Genomic DNA, 19,215 nt, shown 5'->3' on the forward strand with positions numbered 1-19,215 from the left:
ATGGCCCCTGGGCTGGGGTTTGGGCACCCCTGTTCTAGATAATTGAAAACCAATCTTTTTTGTCTCACGGCACACTGACAAGGGACTAAAATTGTCAAGGCACACCATCCGTTTTTTGACAATGGACAAGGCACACCATGTTGTTGGTGGGGGACCAACATCCCCCAAAGGCCCTATTAATAAATGAACCTACCCCAAACTCCTGCAGCACACCTGCAGACCATTCGCGGCACACCAGTCTGCCATGGCACGGTGGTTGAAAATGGCTGTTCTAGATACTGGCACAAGGGAGACAGTGGGGAGAAGGAAGAGGGATGAAGGCAGGGCCAAACAGATGCTTTTTTATTCACAAAGAAATATCAACTGCCCCATGAGCAAGAGGCCTAACCAGCCACTGTCATTTTTTTTTGGTGTTGTGTTAATATGTGGAAAATGTTGTAAGCTGCCTGGGGCATCTCCTGATGGAGGCGGGAAGCAGTATGTATGCATTTTCAGTAAATAAACAGGCAGTTGTTTCAATGAAATGTACTGAATTACAGTAGGGAATTTGTGTGTAATCCTGGAAGTCCATGTGTGAATCTGAGGATTTTTTAGGCAGAATTATTGCTGGTGAGGGAAACGCATTAGTTTTGGAAGCAGCCTTTGCAAACATTCTGCAGTGTGATCGTAACCCCAAGGTTGAGCCATTTTCTCAAGCGTGTGTTGTATATGCGTACCTCCTTGTATACATGATAACATTTTAAAATATCTGCTTGCAATCCTGATCCGCCAAGGCTCCATTCTCCTTTATGTGATGCTATCATCCCCGTTTTGCTGCCTCTGTAGTTGGAGACGCTCTGATGGCGCCCTCAGACCTGGAAGGTCCAAGTGGTGGTCTGCTGCCAGTCCCCAAGTTGGAGCCCCCATCCAGTGGGAGGAAGCAGCCCCCCTCTCTCCCAGTCCAGACATCCATACAGAGCACAGACTCGTCGGAGCAGTCTCCCACAGGCGGGGCAGGGTGTCGGGTGCCACGCTGGACAGCCAGTGAGTCGGAGAGTGTGGGGGACACACCGCTGAGCCCCCTCATCAAGAGCAGCCTAAGTGAGGAGCTCAGCCAGAGCTTTCTGAGCCTGGCATTGCCTGAGACCAGTGGCCAGAGCCGGCGGGAGAAGCGGCACTCAGGAGCCGACTACCAGCCCCTGGAGCCCCAGCCGGAACGGCCCCTCAAGGCCGGCTCATCTGACAGCTGTTTCAGTGGCACCGACAAGGAGACTCCCAGCACCTTAAGCAGCTACCGCAGCGAGAAAACCAACTCCACCCACCTGGACAGCCCTTCGCTTGGGCCAGGCACTGCCGAGGGGGCCTTGGGTGACGAAAGGGGACCGGGCACGTCCCCACCCCCCGACGGCGGCAGCGACACAGACGCCTTGTCGGACAGCGAGCTCCTGCGTTCGCCTGAGCTGGGCTTGCTGGGGGAGCTTAGCTTTGACACACAGAACACACTCAATTCCCTTGACACCGTCAAGGGAGACACGGAGCTGTGGGGGGGACCCGAACCAGAGCAGGTGGTCCGGCCCAAGGAGCTGGGCCTGAAGGGAAGGCGGCGCCTCTCCCGCAAGCACGGCAGCGCCTACCTGCCCATGCGCACCCTCCTGGACAGCAAGGCCTACACTGAAGGCTTCTTCGCCGACGAGGACTCCAGCGACTGCAGCGACCTGAGCCGCGCCTCCAGCCTGCACTCTCAGCACAACTACAGCACTGACAGTTCTTCCAGCACCTCCTGCTATTCCCCCGAGCGCCACGCCCCGGCCCAGCATGGCAAGCAGCACCCCCCTGCAGCGTCCGAGGCCAGGCCCCCTCCGCCCCCTGAGGGCCCTGCCCTCCCACCCAAGCTCTCCCACTACGCCCAGCGCACGGGAAGCACGGCCAGCGCCAAGACCCATGCCCGCGTGCTCAGCATGGATGGCAGCAGTGTGGAGGGGAAGCCCGCCGGTGCTCTCACGGTCTCCAAGTCGGACTTGGAGGCCCATGCCGGGAAGCTGACAGCGGAGCAGGAGTCGGGGAACGCCATTCGCAGCCAGTCCGCCAACCAGCCTGGCTGGAGAGGGGAGCTGCAGGCCGAAGGGGCCATTGGAGGAGGTGAGGCTGTGAGATGCAAGGAGCTCCATGTGGAGCTGCATTTTCTTGGTGCAAAAAAGGGGGTCCTTTGTCTTGGGACATGCACACATTGTGCCAAGAGCCACGGGTCCAAGGAAGCCTGGGAGCACAAAGTTGTCCCTCTCTCTTGAGGGATGACTTGATCTGAAGCCCTTTCATTTGTTTCATTGCTCACCCAGATGCCACTAGTGGTCCTGAATTTGCGTGTGTGCCAGCTACTGCAGTGGAACTTTTCTTCCTTTAAAAAAAAATTCTTTTTTGTTGTCCCTTTCCGGGAAACTTCAGCTGCACTTGAGGTGCTGATTGCATTCCTGTCAGCTGGTGCATCTGTGCAACATTTTACACACGATATTGAAAGTGCATTTCCTGGCCCCTTCTAAAGGAAGAAAAGAAATGACACATGGGAAGGGTGGCTGCTGGGCATGCAAGCAGCACTTCAAGAGCGACCCACAGAAGAGCTACCACCATGGGGAAACCCCATTCCCTGAAAGTCTGTTTGCAGATAGGTAGACCTGGGGGACTTACTCACAAGGCTGTTGGCAGCCATAGGGCTCAGGGGGCAGAAAGACAAAGTGGGCACAAGTGGGGGCAAATTCCTGTCTGTGCCTGTCACTCAGCAGGGGAGCCAACTGCTGAGGGAGGAAGTGTCCTCTGCTTCCTCAGAAGCATCAGTAAAGGTTGGGCCATCTGTTAGTTAGAGATGGCGCTGAGAATATATGGCCAAAATTTTGCAAGTGGAAGCCTTGGTGGGATCTGTGGCTTCTCCTCATTCCATTTCACAAAGTGACGGACAAGTCCCTCCAACCACCCCTTCCCCATCCTGCTGGCAGTGGGGGAGCCTGTGAGACCGAGCAGGTGTGTCCGCAGCCTTGGATGCCGCATTGTCCTCTCTCTTGCAGCTCCCACTGGGGAGGAGGGCTCCAAGCCAGACCGGTCGAGCAATGTGAAGCGCATGCAGGCTATGAGGCGGCGGCATAACGCCGGCAGCAATCCTACTCCCCCGTCCTCAGTGATGGGATCCCCACCCAGGTACGTCTCTCCCCTTCTCAAGCAGCCTAGGCATCAATCTGCTCAGGGCATCTGTGAGGCCAGGCTTTATGGGGGGGGGGGGGTTGCCTGCCAGCCACCTCTGCCAGACTTCCTTTTCCTCTGCCTGCTCCTGAGATACGAAAAGTGGAGGAGGGAGGGAAGCTGGTGGAGTACAGAGCAGTGGGCTAGAGTGGCTCCAGTCAGAGAGCAGTGGGCAAGAGTGGAAGCATGGTGGAGTAGAGAGCAATGGGCTAGAGTGGAAAAGGAAGCCTGGTGGAGTAGAGAGCAGTGGCCTGGAGTGGCTCCAGTCAGAGAACAGCAGGCAAGAGTGGAAGAAGAAGCATGGTGGAGTAGAGAGCAATGGGCTAGAGTGGAAAAGGAAGCCTGGTGGAGTAGAGAGCAGTGGCCTGGAGTGGCTTCAGTCAGAGAGCAGCGGGCAAGAGTGGAAGAAGAAGCATGGTGGCGTAGAGAGCAGTGGGCTAGAGTGGAAAAGGAAGCCTGGTGGAGTAGAGAGCAGTGGGCTGGAGTGGCTCCAGCCCAAGAGAAGTGAGCTAGAGTTTCTCCCGCCTCTAAACATTGTCCTCTCCTCCACCTTTCTGCTCTGTCCTCCTCTTCCTTTTTGAATCCACAGCATGGGAAAAGAAAGAAGAGCGGCAGCCAGAGTATTGCTGGCCGGGGGGGGGGATGCCGGAGGTCTTGAGTCATCCCTAATGGCTCTGCTGGTCTCTTTCCCACTGTACAGTTTACAGGACCTGCAGCGAGGGCGGGCCTCCTCGCATTCCCGTGCCCTCACTCTCCCCTCAGCCCTGCAGTTTGCCAGCTCTCTCCTTCTGCCACGTGGTGCCATCCACGAGGCCTGCAACTTTGATGACACCTCTGAGGGAGCCGTGCACTACTTCTACGATGAGAGTGGTGAGTGAGTGAGTCTCGCGAGTGCAGGCAGACTCTGCAAGGTTTTCTTGCGCCAGGTCGGGTTACTTTTTCAGTCTGCAGGTAGGCTGAGCAGAAAAAGTCTTAATTGCAACGCTGGATGGTCGTTTGCATTAAATAGCCCCAGCCTAGAGATGAGCAGTCCAAAACCTTGCTTCTCTTTTGCTCTCTGTCATGGGTCTTGATGGCTGGTGGTGGTGGGTGGGAATCCAGAGCCAAGTTACGGGCTCTGCAGACATGTCCAGATTAGGTTTGCGAGGAAACTTCCTTAGCTGAGTGACAAGACAACTGCCTCCTGGTCAAATGTGTCCTGGTATGTGCATTTATGTTTTTTTGAGTCCTGGACATTTTTGTCCCAATATATGTATATTTATATTAGATGTACTTTTTGATTTTTTTAAATGCATAGATGGAGTTAGCGCTGGGATAATGGGGTTAGGGCTGGGATAATCTAACATGGAGTTTGTTGCCTTTTTATAGCAAGATGCAAATAACTGGAACCCAAAAAAACCCAGACGTGAATGTCCAAGGATGCATTTGACCAGGACACAATAGTCCTGGACACAAATATCCTAGTACCCCCAGCTGGAAGAATCCACTGGCAGTTGGGGCGGGTTGGGCCTGCATGTCTGTGCACAGTTTTCATATATACCTAACAGTTTCTCTTCCTGCTTCCTTCAGGAGTCCGGCGATCCTACACTTTTGGGCTGGCAGGGGGTGGCTACGAGAACCCCATGGGACAGCAGGTCAGCGTGGACCACGCAACCAACAGCGGCTGGTGAGGCCTCCACCTTGAGCAGATCGCGTGGCCCTTGTTTTCCTTTCATCTGCAGCCAGGCTGGGCTGGGCCCGGGGCTGGGCCCGGGGGGGGGGGCACTGGGCAGGAGAGAGAGGGATCCCTTGCACATCCAGGGGCCCCGTGGTGATAAGTGCAGGAGGGGGCACCTTTTCTTGGCAGAAACTGCACAGAGCCTCAAGAGAGCGGATGGGTTTTCAAAATCCCTTTGGAGTCTGGTCTTTCTGTTGGCCCAGCTGGGGGCGCTGACTTGTCTCTTTGCCACTTTTGTGTCTCGGCAGGGACCGTCATTCACATTCTTCCAGCTTCAACTCAGCGGAGGTTCCTGAGGGGACCCCAGCCCTCACACTACTGCAGCCACGACCCGTAGTCCTGCAGGGCATGCAAGTTCGCAGAGTGCCCTTGGAGATCCCCGAGGTGAGACGGTGGCCGAGCAGCCCTTCTGTCTCAGCATCTGTCTGAATAAATTCTGGGAATGGGTCTGTCGCCTTCCCTAGTGTCATGGAGATCACTTGTGCCTTTGTCAAAATGATGTCATTATGTTCTCTTTCAAACCAAACACCTGCCATCGCACAGACTTTTTGAAATGCCTCCCTTGTCTTGCCTTAAGTCCCTCCATTTTGTGCTATCTGGGGATCTTGCCTCAGGACCCAATAAGAACATAAGAAGAGTCCCACTGGATCAGGCCATAGGCCCATCTAGTCCAGCTTCCTGTATCTCACAGCGCCCCACCAAATGCCCCAGTGAGCACACCAGATAACAAGAGACCTGCAAGGCATTCTGGGAATTGTAGTTAAGAACATAAGAACAGCCCCACTGGACCAGGCCATAGGCCCATCTAGTCCAGCTTCCTGTATCTCACAGCGACCCACCAAATGCCCCAGGGAGCACATCAGATAACAAGAGACCTGCAAGGCATTCTGGGAATTGTAGTTAAGAACATAAGAACAGCCCCACTGGACCAGGCCATAGGCCCATCTAGTCCAGCTTCCTGTATCTCACAGTGGCCCACCAAATGCCCCAGTGAGCACACCAGATAACAAGAGACCTGCAAGGCATTCTGGGAATTGTAGTTAAGAACATAAGAACAGCCCCACTGGATCAGGCCATAGGCCCATCTAGTCCAGCTTCCTGTATCTCACAGCGGCCCACCAAATGCCCCAAGGAGCACACTAGGTAACAAGAGACCTGCATCCTGGTGCCCTCCCTTGCATCTGGCATTCTGACATAACCCATTTCTAAAATCAGGAGGTTGCGCATACACATCATGGCTTGTACCCCGTAATGGATTTTTCCTCCAGAAACCTGTCCAATCCCCTTTTAAAGGCGCCCAGGCCAGTCGCCATCACCACATCCTGTGGCAAAGAGTTCCACAGACCAACCACACGCTGAGTAAAGAAATATTTTCTTTTGTCTGTTCTAACTCTCCCAACCCTCAATTTTAGTGGATGTCCCCTGGTTCTGAGGTGCAGTTGGGCTGTGGGCTTCCAGTATGGCTCTCATCTCTCTCTCTCTTTCCAGTTTGATCTTCTGGACCAGGAATCACTGCATGAATCCCAGGAGAACACGCTGATGATCGAGGACAAGTGCCACCCGCGTCAGTACTACAAGTTCTGGGTGCTGCCTGGGCACTGGATGCGGGTGCGCTATGACCGCCTGGCCTTGCTGGCCCTGCTGGACCGGTGAGTGCCCAGCCTGGCTGCAGCTCTGACTGGAGCCATCCTCCGACCCCCTGCAGCTCCTCAGTGCTGTCCTCCAAATGGTATCTCTGGCCATGCCAGTAGTCAAAGTGTGTGCTGGAGCCCCTGGAAACCGGCTGTAATGGAAGGGGCAAGACCAGCTTCAGCGGGTGGCTGGAACTGGCTTGGTGGCTGGCTCCCCAGTGCATTTGAGCTTTCTGAGCCCAGGTGGTGGAGAGCTGGAATCCAGATGGTCGGGAAAAGGCCAAGACTCACTGGAAAAGCGCATGTTTTCCATGCAAATTGTCCCAGGTTTTCATGCTGTCCCATGCTGTCCCTGGCAGCATCCCCAAGTAAGGCTGGTGAAGACCCAGGCCTGAAACCCTCCAGGGCTCCTAGAGGGAGCACTGAGCTAGGCAGACTGAGGGTCTGGCTCAGGATACAGCAGCTTCACACGTGGCAGGCTAGGCTGTGTCTCGCCAGCACCGTGGACTGTGAAATGCACCTGTTTCCCCTTTAGTGAACCTGGTCAGTCAGTTTGGGGAGACGAAAAATAAGCCTGCTTTGATTTCAGCCCTCAGTCCTATCACAGCATTCCTTGAAAGTTTGCTCAGCTTTGATTTGGGGAATCGAACTCCTTTCTGGCCCGTGGGTCCTTTCAGGGAGAAAGGCAGGATAAAAATACTGTAAATAAATAAATAGCGTCTAGAAAATGGCTTTGGGTCTGAGGTGCGACTGGAAGTTCTGCCCCTTGTTCTCCCAGGCTGACGATTTTCAGGGATCAAGATGACACGCTCTGCATGTGTTCAGAGGCACGGGTTTTGCTGCCCCGCCCTGTCACTGTAGATTTTCAGTCTTGCTTCCAGGAGCGGATTGCAGGCACCTGCTGCGAGGATGGTTGACATTGTCCAGTTGATCTCTGGTTCTTCCTTCTCCTGTCTTTCCAGGAACCGGCGCGTGGCTGAAAATGTGTTTGTGGTGTCATTGGTGAGCCTGGTAGCCTTCCTTGGCTACCTCCTCCTCCTCCAGGGCTTCTTCCGGGACATCTGGGTGTTCCAGTTCTGTGTAGTCATTGCCAGCTGCCAGTACTCCCTGCTAAAGGTAAGCCCCCCTTCCTCGCCACCCTGCCTGCCTTGTCAGGCTTCAGCATGGCTTTGCTGCCTGAGAATATGCCTTGTCAAGAGCATCCCTGACCATTTCACATGCCCTTACTTCATGCACGAGGGGTACATTTGCCTCCCTTCTCCCCCATGGAAACTTTTCTCTTGCAGGTTATATGTTGTTCCATCCCTAAATAAGTGTGTCTGTAACACTGCTGCCCTCTGGCTGCGCATAGTCGTGCAAGTGGCAGGAAGCCTGGTCTATGCGCCCAGTTCCCTGATTTCACTTTTTCCCTCCTTCCAGAGTGTTCAGCCTGATGCTGCGTCTCCAATGCACGTGAGTAATCTGCCCCCCTACACACACACACACACACACACACACAGAGGGAAGTGGAGCGGGCTTAGTGGTGGTCTGGGGGATTCTGGGTAGGCTGGTGATGCCGTGTGGCTCTGAATGCTTCTTCTGCCATGGACTCCAAGCTCAGCTGCAGGTGGATCCTGCAAAGCAGGGGTGAGGGAACCAGCTCGCTGTGGGGTATTCCTAAGAGAGCTCAGTGAGAACAGCTGCTCCTCCTGAAAGTCCAAAAAGGTGACCCTTGGAAGACTATTGTGGAATAATTCCTGCCCAGTAGCCTTGCACTTAGCATGGGTTTATGCTGAGTGTTGTACGTAACCAAAAGCAAACAGAGACCCTGCTCTCAAGGGCTGCTTGGCCTGGAGGTGACGGGGTAATGGAATTAAAAGAAGACTAGAACTTTAATTTGCTTGCTTGTTTTTAATTTACTCCATCTTATCCAGACGAAAATGTATCTGAGTGTTTGATCCACATTAATGACATTTTAAAGTCTCTGCAGGCATCACGTGGTCTCACGCGCCCTTTCATTTTGCAGGGTCACAACTGGATCATTGCCTACAGCCGCCCGGTTTACTTCTGCGTGGCGTGTCTGTTGATTTGGTTGCTGGACCTCTGTGCCCGTGCTGCCCCCTTCCCGCCCGTGGCCTTCTATGGCGTCAGCCTCTTCTCCTCCAACTTCTTTTGTTGTGCCCGGGATGTGGCTACCGGTGAGCTGCTTGGGGGGAGGGAGGGCTGGGGACACAGCAACTGCCTGCAGAGAGCAGGGAAACCCATCAGTCCTATTAAAAACAGAGTGGCAGATGCTGGTCGTGCCAACACAGAAAAGAGGACTCTTCCTGCTTTTGGACACCGTGCAGCACAGTGAAGTCATTCTGGAGGAAGGGTCTCCACATGCCAGAATAAAAATTTTTATATCGGCGTTTCTCAAATTGTAAATCTCAACATGATGCATCTTGCTGTGCTGCAAAGCCTTCCCGGAGCTCTGGATGCTGCTTCCAGGTTGCACCAGGCCCTTGACTCCCTCCATATGCTTCCGTGGGCCTCAGAATGCCTTAAGGGTAGTGACTGGAAGCGACGTCCTGTTTGCTTTCCGAGTTGCTGTCAGAGCCATTAGTGGGGTCCACGGAGGCCAGTGGAGTGGGTCACAGGCCTGGCGCGACCTGGAAGCTGCCTCTGGAAGCTCCCTGTAAGGCTTTACGGCACGGCAGGGAGTATCGGATCATGACCCACTTGTGGAGGACAAGGTGGGTTGTGATGTTAGAAAGTTTGGGAACTGCTGTCTTATATAGTTATGACTTGACAGTTGTGTCTGTCAGACTTTGTGAAATGCTGTAGTGAGGGGGAGGAGAAGAGAGGAAGACCGGGGGTCCCCTTCAACATTGGGGGCTTCATCCAAGCAATCCCTCCAAAGTCTCCCGTAGGATTTCCCTCCTCCAGGACCCGCAGCCCTGGCCAAACAGTGCACGCCTGCCTGTAAAATGAAACGGCGTCTTCGCTGCCAGCTTGATTCTGACACACGACCAGGAGCGCCTTTTTTATTTTTGGATATTTTATGTCCTTTAAATTCAAACGTCTGTATAAATTGAATGTGCTTGCCTGGTGGGGGATGGGAATTATATTGCAAGGAGGCTGGGGGGCTCCCTGGTAGCCCAGCATCCAGCCTCAACTCTTGCTCTCCTCGTTTTTGCCTCCAGTCTTCACCCTGTGCTTCCCTGCCATCTTCCTCTTCGGACTCCTTCCTCAAGTCAACACTTTCTTCATGTACCTTCTGGAGCAGGTGGACGTGCACGTTTTTGGTGGAACAGGTGCAGAGAGAGGGGCAAAGGGGGAGGGGGGGCTGAGGTCACAGGGCCTCCCACTCGAGGCTTGGAAACAGACCCCGCTGATGGGTACCTCTGTCGTTTTTGTATTGGAGTGGGAAGGGAGACAAACGGACTGTAGAACAGCCACTTAACATGCAGAAGGTCCCAGCTTTGGTTCCTGGTAGCATCTCAAAATAGGATAGAAAAAGTTCCCTTGTCGGAGGCTCCGGAGAGTGGCTGCTGCCAGCCAGAGTCAAGCTAGGTGGACATTGGTCTGGCTCAGTCGAAGCAGCCTACCTGTGCAATCCAAACCAAGGCGGGCCGCTGTGAGATACAGGAAGCTGGACTAGATGGGCCTCTGGCCTAATCCAGTGGGACTGTTCTTATGTTCTTAACTACAATTCCCAGGAGGCCTTGCAGGTCTCTTGTTATCTGGTGTGCTCCCTGGGGCATTTGGTGGGCCGCTGTGAGATACAGGAAGCTGGACTAGATGGGCCTATGGCCTGATCCAGTGGGGCTGTTCTTATGTTCTTAACTACAATTCCCAGGAGGCCTTGCAGGTCTCTTGTTATCTGGTGTGCTCCCTGGGGCATTTGGTGGGCCGCTGTGAGATACAGGAAGCTGGACTAGATGGGCCTATGGCCTGATCCAGTGGGGCTGTTCTTATGTTCTTAACTACAATTCCCAGGAGGCCTTGCAGGTCTCTTGTTATCTGGGGTGCTCCCTGGGGCATTTGGTGGGCCACTGTGAGATACAGGAAGCTGGACTAGGTGGGCCTCTGGCCTGATCCAGTGGGGCTGTTCTTATGTTGTTCTTATGTTCTAAGGAAGAACTATGCGCCCACGTGATCTAGACTGGTGGCCTTCAACCTTTTTTGTGCCACAACCCTAATGTATAAATAATGGGGGCCCCGCTGTTGCCTCCGCCCCCTCCCTATCTGCTCACCCCCATTCCCGTTGCCGCCTGCTCCCTGCCCCTGTCATGTCCTCCCAGCACTGTTCACTGTAACCAAATATTCTTAATAGAGAGAGCAGAAAAAGCTACCCCGAAGCCTGGCACTCGCGAAAGCTGTTTTGGCACAATTGCTAAGGACTGGGGCACAATCTCCTGGTACAACTGAAGCTTTGCAACCTCATTGGGGTCCCATCCCCAAGGCTGAAGAACACCGATCTTGACTGTGATGAGCTACAACAGGCAATTGTGTTGTAATAGGCAATTCCAAGTCAAATGCTTTCTTTTGAGACCAGGTGGAGTTCTGGGTTGGAGCTGAAGCTTCCAAAACACTTGACGTTTTCTTTTCAGCTCTTGCCACTTCCTGCTCTTTTGGCCAGCAATCGTGTCAGGCGGCTCCCAGAGATCCTTGTAACTCCTCCTTCCAGACCCCCCCAGACCCCCCAAACTGTGCTGCCCTTTCCCAGCTGGGTTCAGTTGTGGCATGGGATGATTCCTCAAACCTTTTCCCCTCTTAACTGGGTGTTCTCAGTCTGGACTGCAGCAGCTGCTCTCAGGCCAGGGGTCTTTCCCAGCCTGACCCAAAGCTGCTACCAGGGATTGAACCAGGACCGTCCACATGTGAAGCAGGCTGTTCCATCCACCGAGCTTCAGCCCTGTTACCAAATGTGCCTCCTTCTGGAACAATCTTGCTGAACTGAAACATGACATTTCCTGTTCTCTGAATCCTGTGGAAGCAACTTCCTCGTGCCTCGGGGCTCACAGTTCTTACAGACATGGCTCATTTCATATAAAGAAGCCACCCCATCCTTCTTACAAAGTGTTTCTGTTTTTAAAATGCTTTTAAAAAATAGCGCATTTTTTAATAACTCTTTGGCTCAACGTGTGGGTGGTGTCTGAACTGTTCCTTATTTTAGAGCTTTGGTGACTAGAGTTGGGAAGGCCGAGATAATGAGCATCTGCAAAAATGAGGTCCCAACCTCTCAAGCCTGCCTGGAAGCCCTTTTCCCAGGCTTCAGCTCCAACCCATTCATGATGCCCACTGAGATGGTTGCCTCAGGTGGCAGCTTATTTCTATGGGGGGTGTACACTACCTGCCTGTCTTCACTTGATTCCTGCAGCCCCTTCTCCTCCTCTTGTACTCCGGATTCAAAAGGAAAGAGGGGAATGGCGTAGGAGAGGAGAGTGGTGGACTGGAATGTCGACACTTTCCTCTCCACCACACTCTCCCCAACTCTGTTCCCCTTTTTATTTTGGAATCCAGAGATTTTTTTTTATGGAAGTGGGTCGTGGTTGTGGCTGCTCAGTAATGAAGGAGAGAGAGAGACTCTGCACATGTTTGGAGGCCCTCTTTTGAGCATTTTTTTGTTGCTCAGACTGAATTGTCGATTACAAGAGTCAGGCTAAAAATACGGGGTCAGCAGTGCCGCATGGCGAGTGGATGCTTCCTCTTTCCAAAGCTGCTCTGCAGAAATGCTTTGAGCGGAGAAGAGAGTTTTGACAGTACTGTCTCCTTCCTCTTCCCAGCTGCTACCAGCCCCCTCACTGCCCTCTTTGGCCTTCTTCGGAGCATCCTTGTGGCTGCCCTTCTGTACGGGTTCTGCCTCGGAGCCATCAAGGTAATCCCCTCTAAGGAGGGAGTGGGAGGGAGGCTTGAAATTATAGCTTTTGGTTACTTGAAATTGGTTATATAGAGATTGTGATTTGTTATTGCGCAATTGCTGAATGCTTAGCATGAAATGAGGGGGCGTGTCCCTGCCCCAGGGAGCTTACAATCCAGATAGAGACCAGAAAAGCCCATGAGGAAGGGGGGAGAAATGAATCATCACGGGGGGGGGGGGAATAGCACACATTTATTCCAGATGCACACTCTTATGTTTAATAAAGACTTAATTGTAAGGCTGTGCACAGTGAGGCCTTGCCCTTGCTGCTTTGACACAACTAATGAGTCAGTCCTCTTTATTTTCTCCTCCTGTCATAACTCCTTGAATTTTTTCCCCTTTGCACCCTCCCTTGTCCTCCACACCTTAGTTTGCACTTCGCCAATTTTTCCTGCAAACTGTGTATTGGACCTGCTTAAAGCACCCTGGACAATGAGGCTGTCAGGTGTTCCTCTGCCTGGCTTTTTAATTCTAAAAGGCAACTAATGACAGGCACAAACCCATTCTATCCACGAGTCTGCCTGCAGCGGTCATCTTCAGCTAGAGATGGCATGTCCCCATCTGCTGTGCACCAGTCTCCACTGCTTCTCCTGCCTAGACTCTGACTTTGGAAAGGAAGAGGGGAACGGAGCAGGAGTAGAGATGCTCTAGCCCACTGCTGTTCTCCTCTGGTCCTTTTCTTTTTCAAAGCCTGGGAGCTGGAGGTGGGGTCATGGTTGACCTGCCTCTGGGTTAGGGGAGGGCAGCATTTGGCCTCCCTCTTTGGGCTTTGGGTGGTCTTTTGCCATCCCTGAATAGGCATGTACATAAGAGGTTATAAAATGATGGAAAAGTGTGCAGAGCAGATGGAAGTTGCTCCAGCTGTCTCTCAGGATCACCCAGTGAAATGGATTATCAAGACGTTCAGGAGCGACAAGAGAAAAAGTATACAATACATAGTCAACATCTGGACAATTCAGTGTTGTGAGTTGAGGTGGTTGTGGTTGCTACCAGTTCTGGATGGTTTTAAAGGGTCGTGAAAAATTGACAGAGGACAAGTACTCAGTGGTTGTGAACTGTATTAGCTAAGAATTAAACTTGCATGTCTTTTATTTATAAAGGCAGGATATTGATTACCAGGTGCTGGGAAGAGTGGGGTGGCTGCTGTCTTCACAGACTCTTTGTGAGCTTCTCAGATCATCTGTCTGACCAGTGTAGAAACAGAAGTCCAGTTGGGCTGGCTGGACTCCTGCTTTGAGCCTGGAAGGCAACTGGGGACAGGGTTCAGTTTCCCACCAGGAGACTGTGGTCTGGCGCAGCCTTTGAGGGGATGCCTCTGAGCCTGGCTGATTCTCCTTGTTCCCTTCATGTGTTCCAGTCACCCTGGGGAGACCAGCATGTACCTGTCCTCTTCTCTGTCTTCTGCGGCCTCCTCATGGCTCTCTCATACCACCTGAGCCGTCAGAGCAGTGACCCCACTGTTCTCTGGTGTGTATCCTACCTGATGGGAAAGGGCCATAAGTGGTTGGCAACCAGGAGGGGGTTGGATTTTTCTCCATTGTGGGGAGCTGAATTGGAAGATGGATGCTCTGACCAGGATTCAGGGCAGTCCAGACTTCCTTCTGACCTTAATGTGCCCCCTTTGCAACGGGAACCAGCTGCCACTTCTGCTGCTTCTCCTCCCTGGATTCAAAAAGGAAATGGGGAGCAAGCAGAAGAGGAAGTGTGGAGGAGAGGAGTGGGCTAGAACCTCAGGGACACTCTAAGCCACTCTTCTCCTCTCCGCATTTCCTCTTCCACTCTGTTTCTTCCTTGTCTATAGGGAGCAGGGAGAGGAGGAGCAGTGGTGGGGTGGGCAGTCCCCCACCAATCTGATTCCTGAGACTGCATTGGTCAGCCTTTTGGATGGGCCAAATCCTGCTGCAGCTTATCCCAAGGACTTGTGGGAGGAGGCTGCCATCTTTTGCCGGGGCGGAGGGGAGGATTGTTGAAACGCACCAAATGGGTTTGAGGTGGGGAGAGAAACAAGGTTTCACCGATCGTCATTCTCTCTTAGGTCTCTGATCCGAACCAAGCTCTTTCCCGAGTTTGAGAACGGCAGCGTGGAAAGCCCCCCTGTTGGGGTTAAGGACCCCTTGCCTGAGAAGCTCCGTAGCTCACTGGTGAGGAGCCGGGGAAGCCAGGAAAGGGGGATAGAGGAAAGAGGTGCTGCCCCAAACAGAAGGATTTAACCCACCCACCTGTTCACGGGGTGCCGGTTTAATAGCAGGAAGGCCGTAGTGGGTGATGAGTAAAGTAAGGTGGTATTGAGGGGGAATTGCAAAGGGTTTTGAAATTGTTGCCTGGGGGAGGGGTAGAAGCTGAGGAAGGGGGTTGTATAGAGGGAGGGAGATGTGCACATGTGGAAACCCCAGCCTCTGCCTTATCTGTTTTGTACAATAAATGACATAACACTCTTCTGGAAAGTATTTTTGTGCCAAGCAGTTTCCAGGGTGAAACATGAAACTTAGAGCACTAAAGGAGAAAATGAGATAATAAATGACCAATAGCAATATTAAAACAGTGATACCTGAGAAAGTCCAGAAGCAGTAGAGATAAAAGCAACAAAGATCAATATAAACTCTAGATGGAATGAATTTTTTTTTAAAGAATAGAATAGAAAATTTATTTATCATTGTACCCGTAAACACAAGTACAACGAAATTGGCCCACATAAATACCCACATAAATACAGACAGCATGGAGGCTCGTGAACAAAAACCCATAATTCTGGTGCCATAGCGGGGGGGGGGGATCCTCTCCTCTGTTCCACACTTGCTGAAAGTATGGAAGGCTAATTCAGAGAGTGCAGAAGGAGATGGCCTTAAGGTTTGGGTCAGTGTTCGTGGCTTCTGTCTTCTCATTGTATGTCCTCCTTGCCCTTTAGGGAGGGCACCAGGATGAGGTCTCTTGTTATCTGGTGTGCTCCCTGGGGCATTTGGTGGGCCGCTGTGAGATACAGGAAGCTGGACTAGATGGGCCTGTGGCCTGATCCAGTGGGGCCGTTCTTATGTTCTTAAACTACAATTCCCAGGAGGCCTTGCAGGTCTTGTTATCTGGTGTGCTCCCTGGGGCATTTGGTGGGCCGCTGTGAGATCCAGGAAGCTGGACTAGATGGGCCTATGGCCTGATCCAGTGGGGCTGTTCTTATGTTCTTAACTACAATTCCCAGGAGGCCTTGCAGGTCTCTTGTTATCTGGTGTGCTCCCTGGGGCATTTGGTGGGCCGCTGTGAGATGCAGGAAGCTGAACTAGATGGGCCTATGGCCTGATCCAGTGGGGCTGTTCTTATGTTCTTAACTACAATTCCCAGGAGGCCTTGCAGGTCTCTTGTTATCTGGTGTGCTCCTTGGAGCATTTGGTGGGCTGCTGTGAGATACAGGAAGCTGGACTAGATGGGCCTATGGCCTGATCCAGTGGGGCTGTTCTTATGTTCTTACGTTCTTGTCCCCACCCAGCGGGAGATCCTGCACTCGGACCTGGTCATGTGTTTGGTCATTGCTGTCCTCACATTCGCCATCAGCGCCAGCACCGTCTTCATTGCCCTGGAGGTATCCGTGGGAAGCAGGGGTGTGTGCGGAGGAGGCTTGAGGACGTGGGCAGTGGTTCTCAAGGAGCTTAACTTGCACAGGGAGACTTCTGTGCCTGGAGGGAGTGGCCCAGTGTGGGGCTTGGCCCAGGCATGTGGATGGTGCCTCTCCTCTCATGCGGCATTTTCCAACTCCTCTTCCTCTGTGCTCCAGTCCGTTCTAGGTTACGTGCTTTATGCCTTGGCGGGCCTGATTGGCTTCCTTGCTCACTACCTGCTGCCCCAGCTGCGGAAGCAGCAGCCCTGGTTCTGCCTGTCCCAGCCTGTGCTGAAGCCACGGGAGTACAGCCAGTTTGAAGTGCGCAGTAAGTGTACATCCACACGCGAGTCCCCCATAGCTCTTGGGTGCATAGCCTAGGTTGTGTTTCAGGGGCCCCTTCCTCCCAGTTTAACCCTGGGATGTACGGAGAGGAACATATCTCCCAGCAAATGCTGAGTGCCTGCATATGTCTGGGCTTCCGTGCCAGGGAACAAAAGCAGGCTGGACAAGGACTGGCAAGAGTCAGTTTCGAATCCCCGCATAGCCATCAAGCTTACTGGGTGACTTCTCTCTGCCTCTCCTTGCAGGGTGGTTATGAGGGTAAAGTGAGGGAGGAGGGGCCGTGTACAGTGCCTTGAGCTGCTTGGTAGAAGAGCAGGATAAGAATGTAACAAATAACTAAAGGATAACGTTCAGGCAAGGTGAGTCCTGATTCTTCCCCTCCTGTGGTGCAGAAAAACATCAGCTGGTTCAGGCCCACAGGCCCGTCTAGTCTGGCATCCTGTTGGCACACTAGTTGCTTCTGGGAAGCCCCAGGGGCATCCCCTCCCTCTCTTGCTGTTGCTCCCCAGCATCTGGTTTTCTGAGCTAGAATGCCTCTGGACATGTAGCCATCATGGCCAGCAGCTAATTCCACTTAAAGGCATCCTAGCTAGTGGTCACCCCCTCATCTTGGGGAGGGAGTTCCATAGAATAATGTGCAACATGATGAAGTCCTTTCTTTTGTCCATCCTTAATCTCCCACCAGTCAGTTTCATTGGCTGCCCCCCTGGTTCTAGTAACGAAATAGAGGGAGAAGAACTGCGCTCTCTCTCTTTCTCTCTCCCTCGCTCCCCCCCACATCAACCATCATTTTATAAGCCCCAGTTGTGCCTCCCTTCCTGTCCCAGCTGCCTTTTTTCTACCTTAAAAACCCCCAAAAGTTATAGCCTGTAAGGAATGTGCTCCAGCCCCCGATCATTTTGAGACTGTCTTCTGTCAGTATCTCTGTGTCCCTGACCTTCTGTGTGCATAACTTTTAAAGGAGCTACCCTAGGATGACCGCGTTATTAGGGCCCAGTTTTTTTCCTGTGGGAGTTTCTCTGTTCACCCCCTGGCTTCTCCAGGTAGGACTGGCGAACCCTGGAGAGCCACCTCCAGTCAGCATAGGTGGACTAACAGTCTTACCTGGCGTAGGTGCTGCTTTGTGCCTTTGTAGGCAAGCAAGTCCCTCCTCACGTTTGTGAACGCAACCTTCCCAGGTGCTGCTCAGCTGATGTGGTTCGAGAAACTCTACGCCTGGCTGCAGTGCATGGAGAAGTACTTCATCTACCCGGCTGTGGTGCTGAACGCCCTCACCATCGACGCCCACTTGGTCAGCACCCCGCGACAGGACAAGTTCTGCATCTAGTAGGTGCCACTCCCTCCCCTCCCTTGGTCAGCATTCCTGCTGATCAGGAAAACCTCCATCTAATTAAGGCCAAGTAGTTGTGGCCGTCCTGAAACCTCAGCGTCACTCCGCTTGGGGTTGTGTATTTTTTCTGGGTCCTTAATAGCCATGCCAGAAAGTCCTGTGCAAAGTGTGTCATTTCTGCACTTTGCACGGGATTTTCTGGCATGGCTATTAAGGATCCTCCATTTAACAGACTAATGGGGGGAAGGAGTGTCCAGTAATTCTGAAAGTCTGTTAAAGGTGGAGAGATGCATGCCCAAAATATACGTACAAGTAGTTTTAACAAAGCAGACAACCTCTGTTATTTCTGAAGTCTGTTAAGTGGAGCATCCACTGTATTTAACAGCCCAAGAAAAACCTTGCTGGATGAGGCTAAGTTCCCATCTAGTCCAGCTTCTTGTATCTCACAGTGGCCCCCCAGATGCCTCGGGGTTCACACAAGACAAGGCAGCCATATCCTGTTGCCACTCCCTTGCATCCAGTGACTTCTAAGACCCAGAGGCTGCACGGAGTCATCGTGGCTTGTAACCTGCGATGGACTTTTTCTCCATTAACCTGTCCAATCCCCTCTTAAAGGCGTCTAGGTCAGGTGACATTACTGCATCCTATGGCAAGGACTTCCATGAGCGAATTGCGTGCTGGGGAAAGAAATATTTCCTTGTTATTTTAAAAGTGGTATATAAATATTCTTAATAATTTGAATAGCAATGTGTTGAATATGACCTTTGGTGCATCACTGCCCTTCCCCCGTCTTCTCTCCACCCATCCAATCTCAGCTGCCGTGCCCTCTTTGTCACTATCGCCGGCATGAAGCTTCTGCGCTGCTCCTTCTGCTGCCCCTCTCAGCAGTACGTCACACTGGGCTTCACCGTCCTCTTCTTCCAGTTTGACTACAGGCACTACTCCGAGGGCTTCCTCATGGACTACTTCATCATGTCTGTCCTTTTCAGCAAGGTACGTGCCAGTCTTGATCCTCCTCCTTGACATGTGCCACTTTTCTGGGCAGCTGCGGAGCTCAGGTAATGTTTACGGGCACGCTGGGCTCTGGCCTGGGTTGCTTGTCTTGTTTTGGAAACCACGGTGTAAGACATCCTTCCCTGTTCCCTGCTGTAACTAAACTTTAAGCTCACACAACTGTGTGACAGAAGTTGTGAGAATGGATGATGGCCGGATCCCAAAGGATCTCCTCTATGGAGAACTCGTGCAAGGAAAGCGCCCTACAGGTAGACCACAGCTGCGATACAAGGACATCTGCAAGAGGGATCTGAAGGCCTTAGGAGTGGACCTCAACAGGTGGGAAACCCTGGCCTCTGAGCGGCCCGCTTGGAGGCAGGCTGTGCAGCATGGCCTTTCCCAGTTTGAAGAGACACTTGGCCAACAGACTGAGGCAAAGAGGCAAAGAAGGAAGGCCCATAGCCAGGGAGATAGACCAGGGACAGAGTGCACTTGCTCCTAGTGTGGAAGGGGTTGTCACTCCCG

The 19,215-nt window shown here is 52.6% G+C and overlaps 1 protein-coding gene across 1 annotated transcript in view; it reads left to right on the top strand.

Moving 5' to 3' along the window:
• Positions 1-19,215, top strand: part of PCNX3 (pecanex 3) — a 43,489-nt gene that overhangs the window by 8,833 nt on the left and 15,441 nt on the right. Inside the window, exons 6-22 of the mRNA XM_066610252.1 lie at positions 826-2,118; positions 3,036-3,165; positions 3,908-4,077; positions 4,777-4,873; positions 5,173-5,308; positions 6,413-6,573; positions 7,518-7,671; positions 7,975-8,007; positions 8,561-8,732; positions 9,720-9,830; positions 12,306-12,397; positions 13,797-13,906; positions 14,475-14,580; positions 15,915-16,007; positions 16,200-16,350; positions 17,546-17,693; positions 18,513-18,690. Coding sequence (XP_066466349.1) covers positions 826-2,118; positions 3,036-3,165; positions 3,908-4,077; positions 4,777-4,873; positions 5,173-5,308; positions 6,413-6,573; positions 7,518-7,671; positions 7,975-8,007; positions 8,561-8,732; positions 9,720-9,830; positions 12,306-12,397; positions 13,797-13,906; positions 14,475-14,580; positions 15,915-16,007; positions 16,200-16,350; positions 17,546-17,693; positions 18,513-18,690 — 3,335 coding nt within the window. The remainder of the gene's footprint in view (positions 1-825; positions 2,119-3,035; positions 3,166-3,907; positions 4,078-4,776; positions 4,874-5,172; positions 5,309-6,412; positions 6,574-7,517; positions 7,672-7,974; positions 8,008-8,560; positions 8,733-9,719; positions 9,831-12,305; positions 12,398-13,796; positions 13,907-14,474; positions 14,581-15,914; positions 16,008-16,199; positions 16,351-17,545; positions 17,694-18,512; positions 18,691-19,215) is intronic.

Source organism: Tiliqua scincoides, chromosome 15, assembly GCF_035046505.1.
Source record: "Tiliqua scincoides isolate rTilSci1 chromosome 15, rTilSci1.hap2, whole genome shotgun sequence".
NCBI lineage: Eukaryota > Metazoa > Chordata > Lepidosauria > Squamata > Scincidae > Tiliqua > Tiliqua scincoides.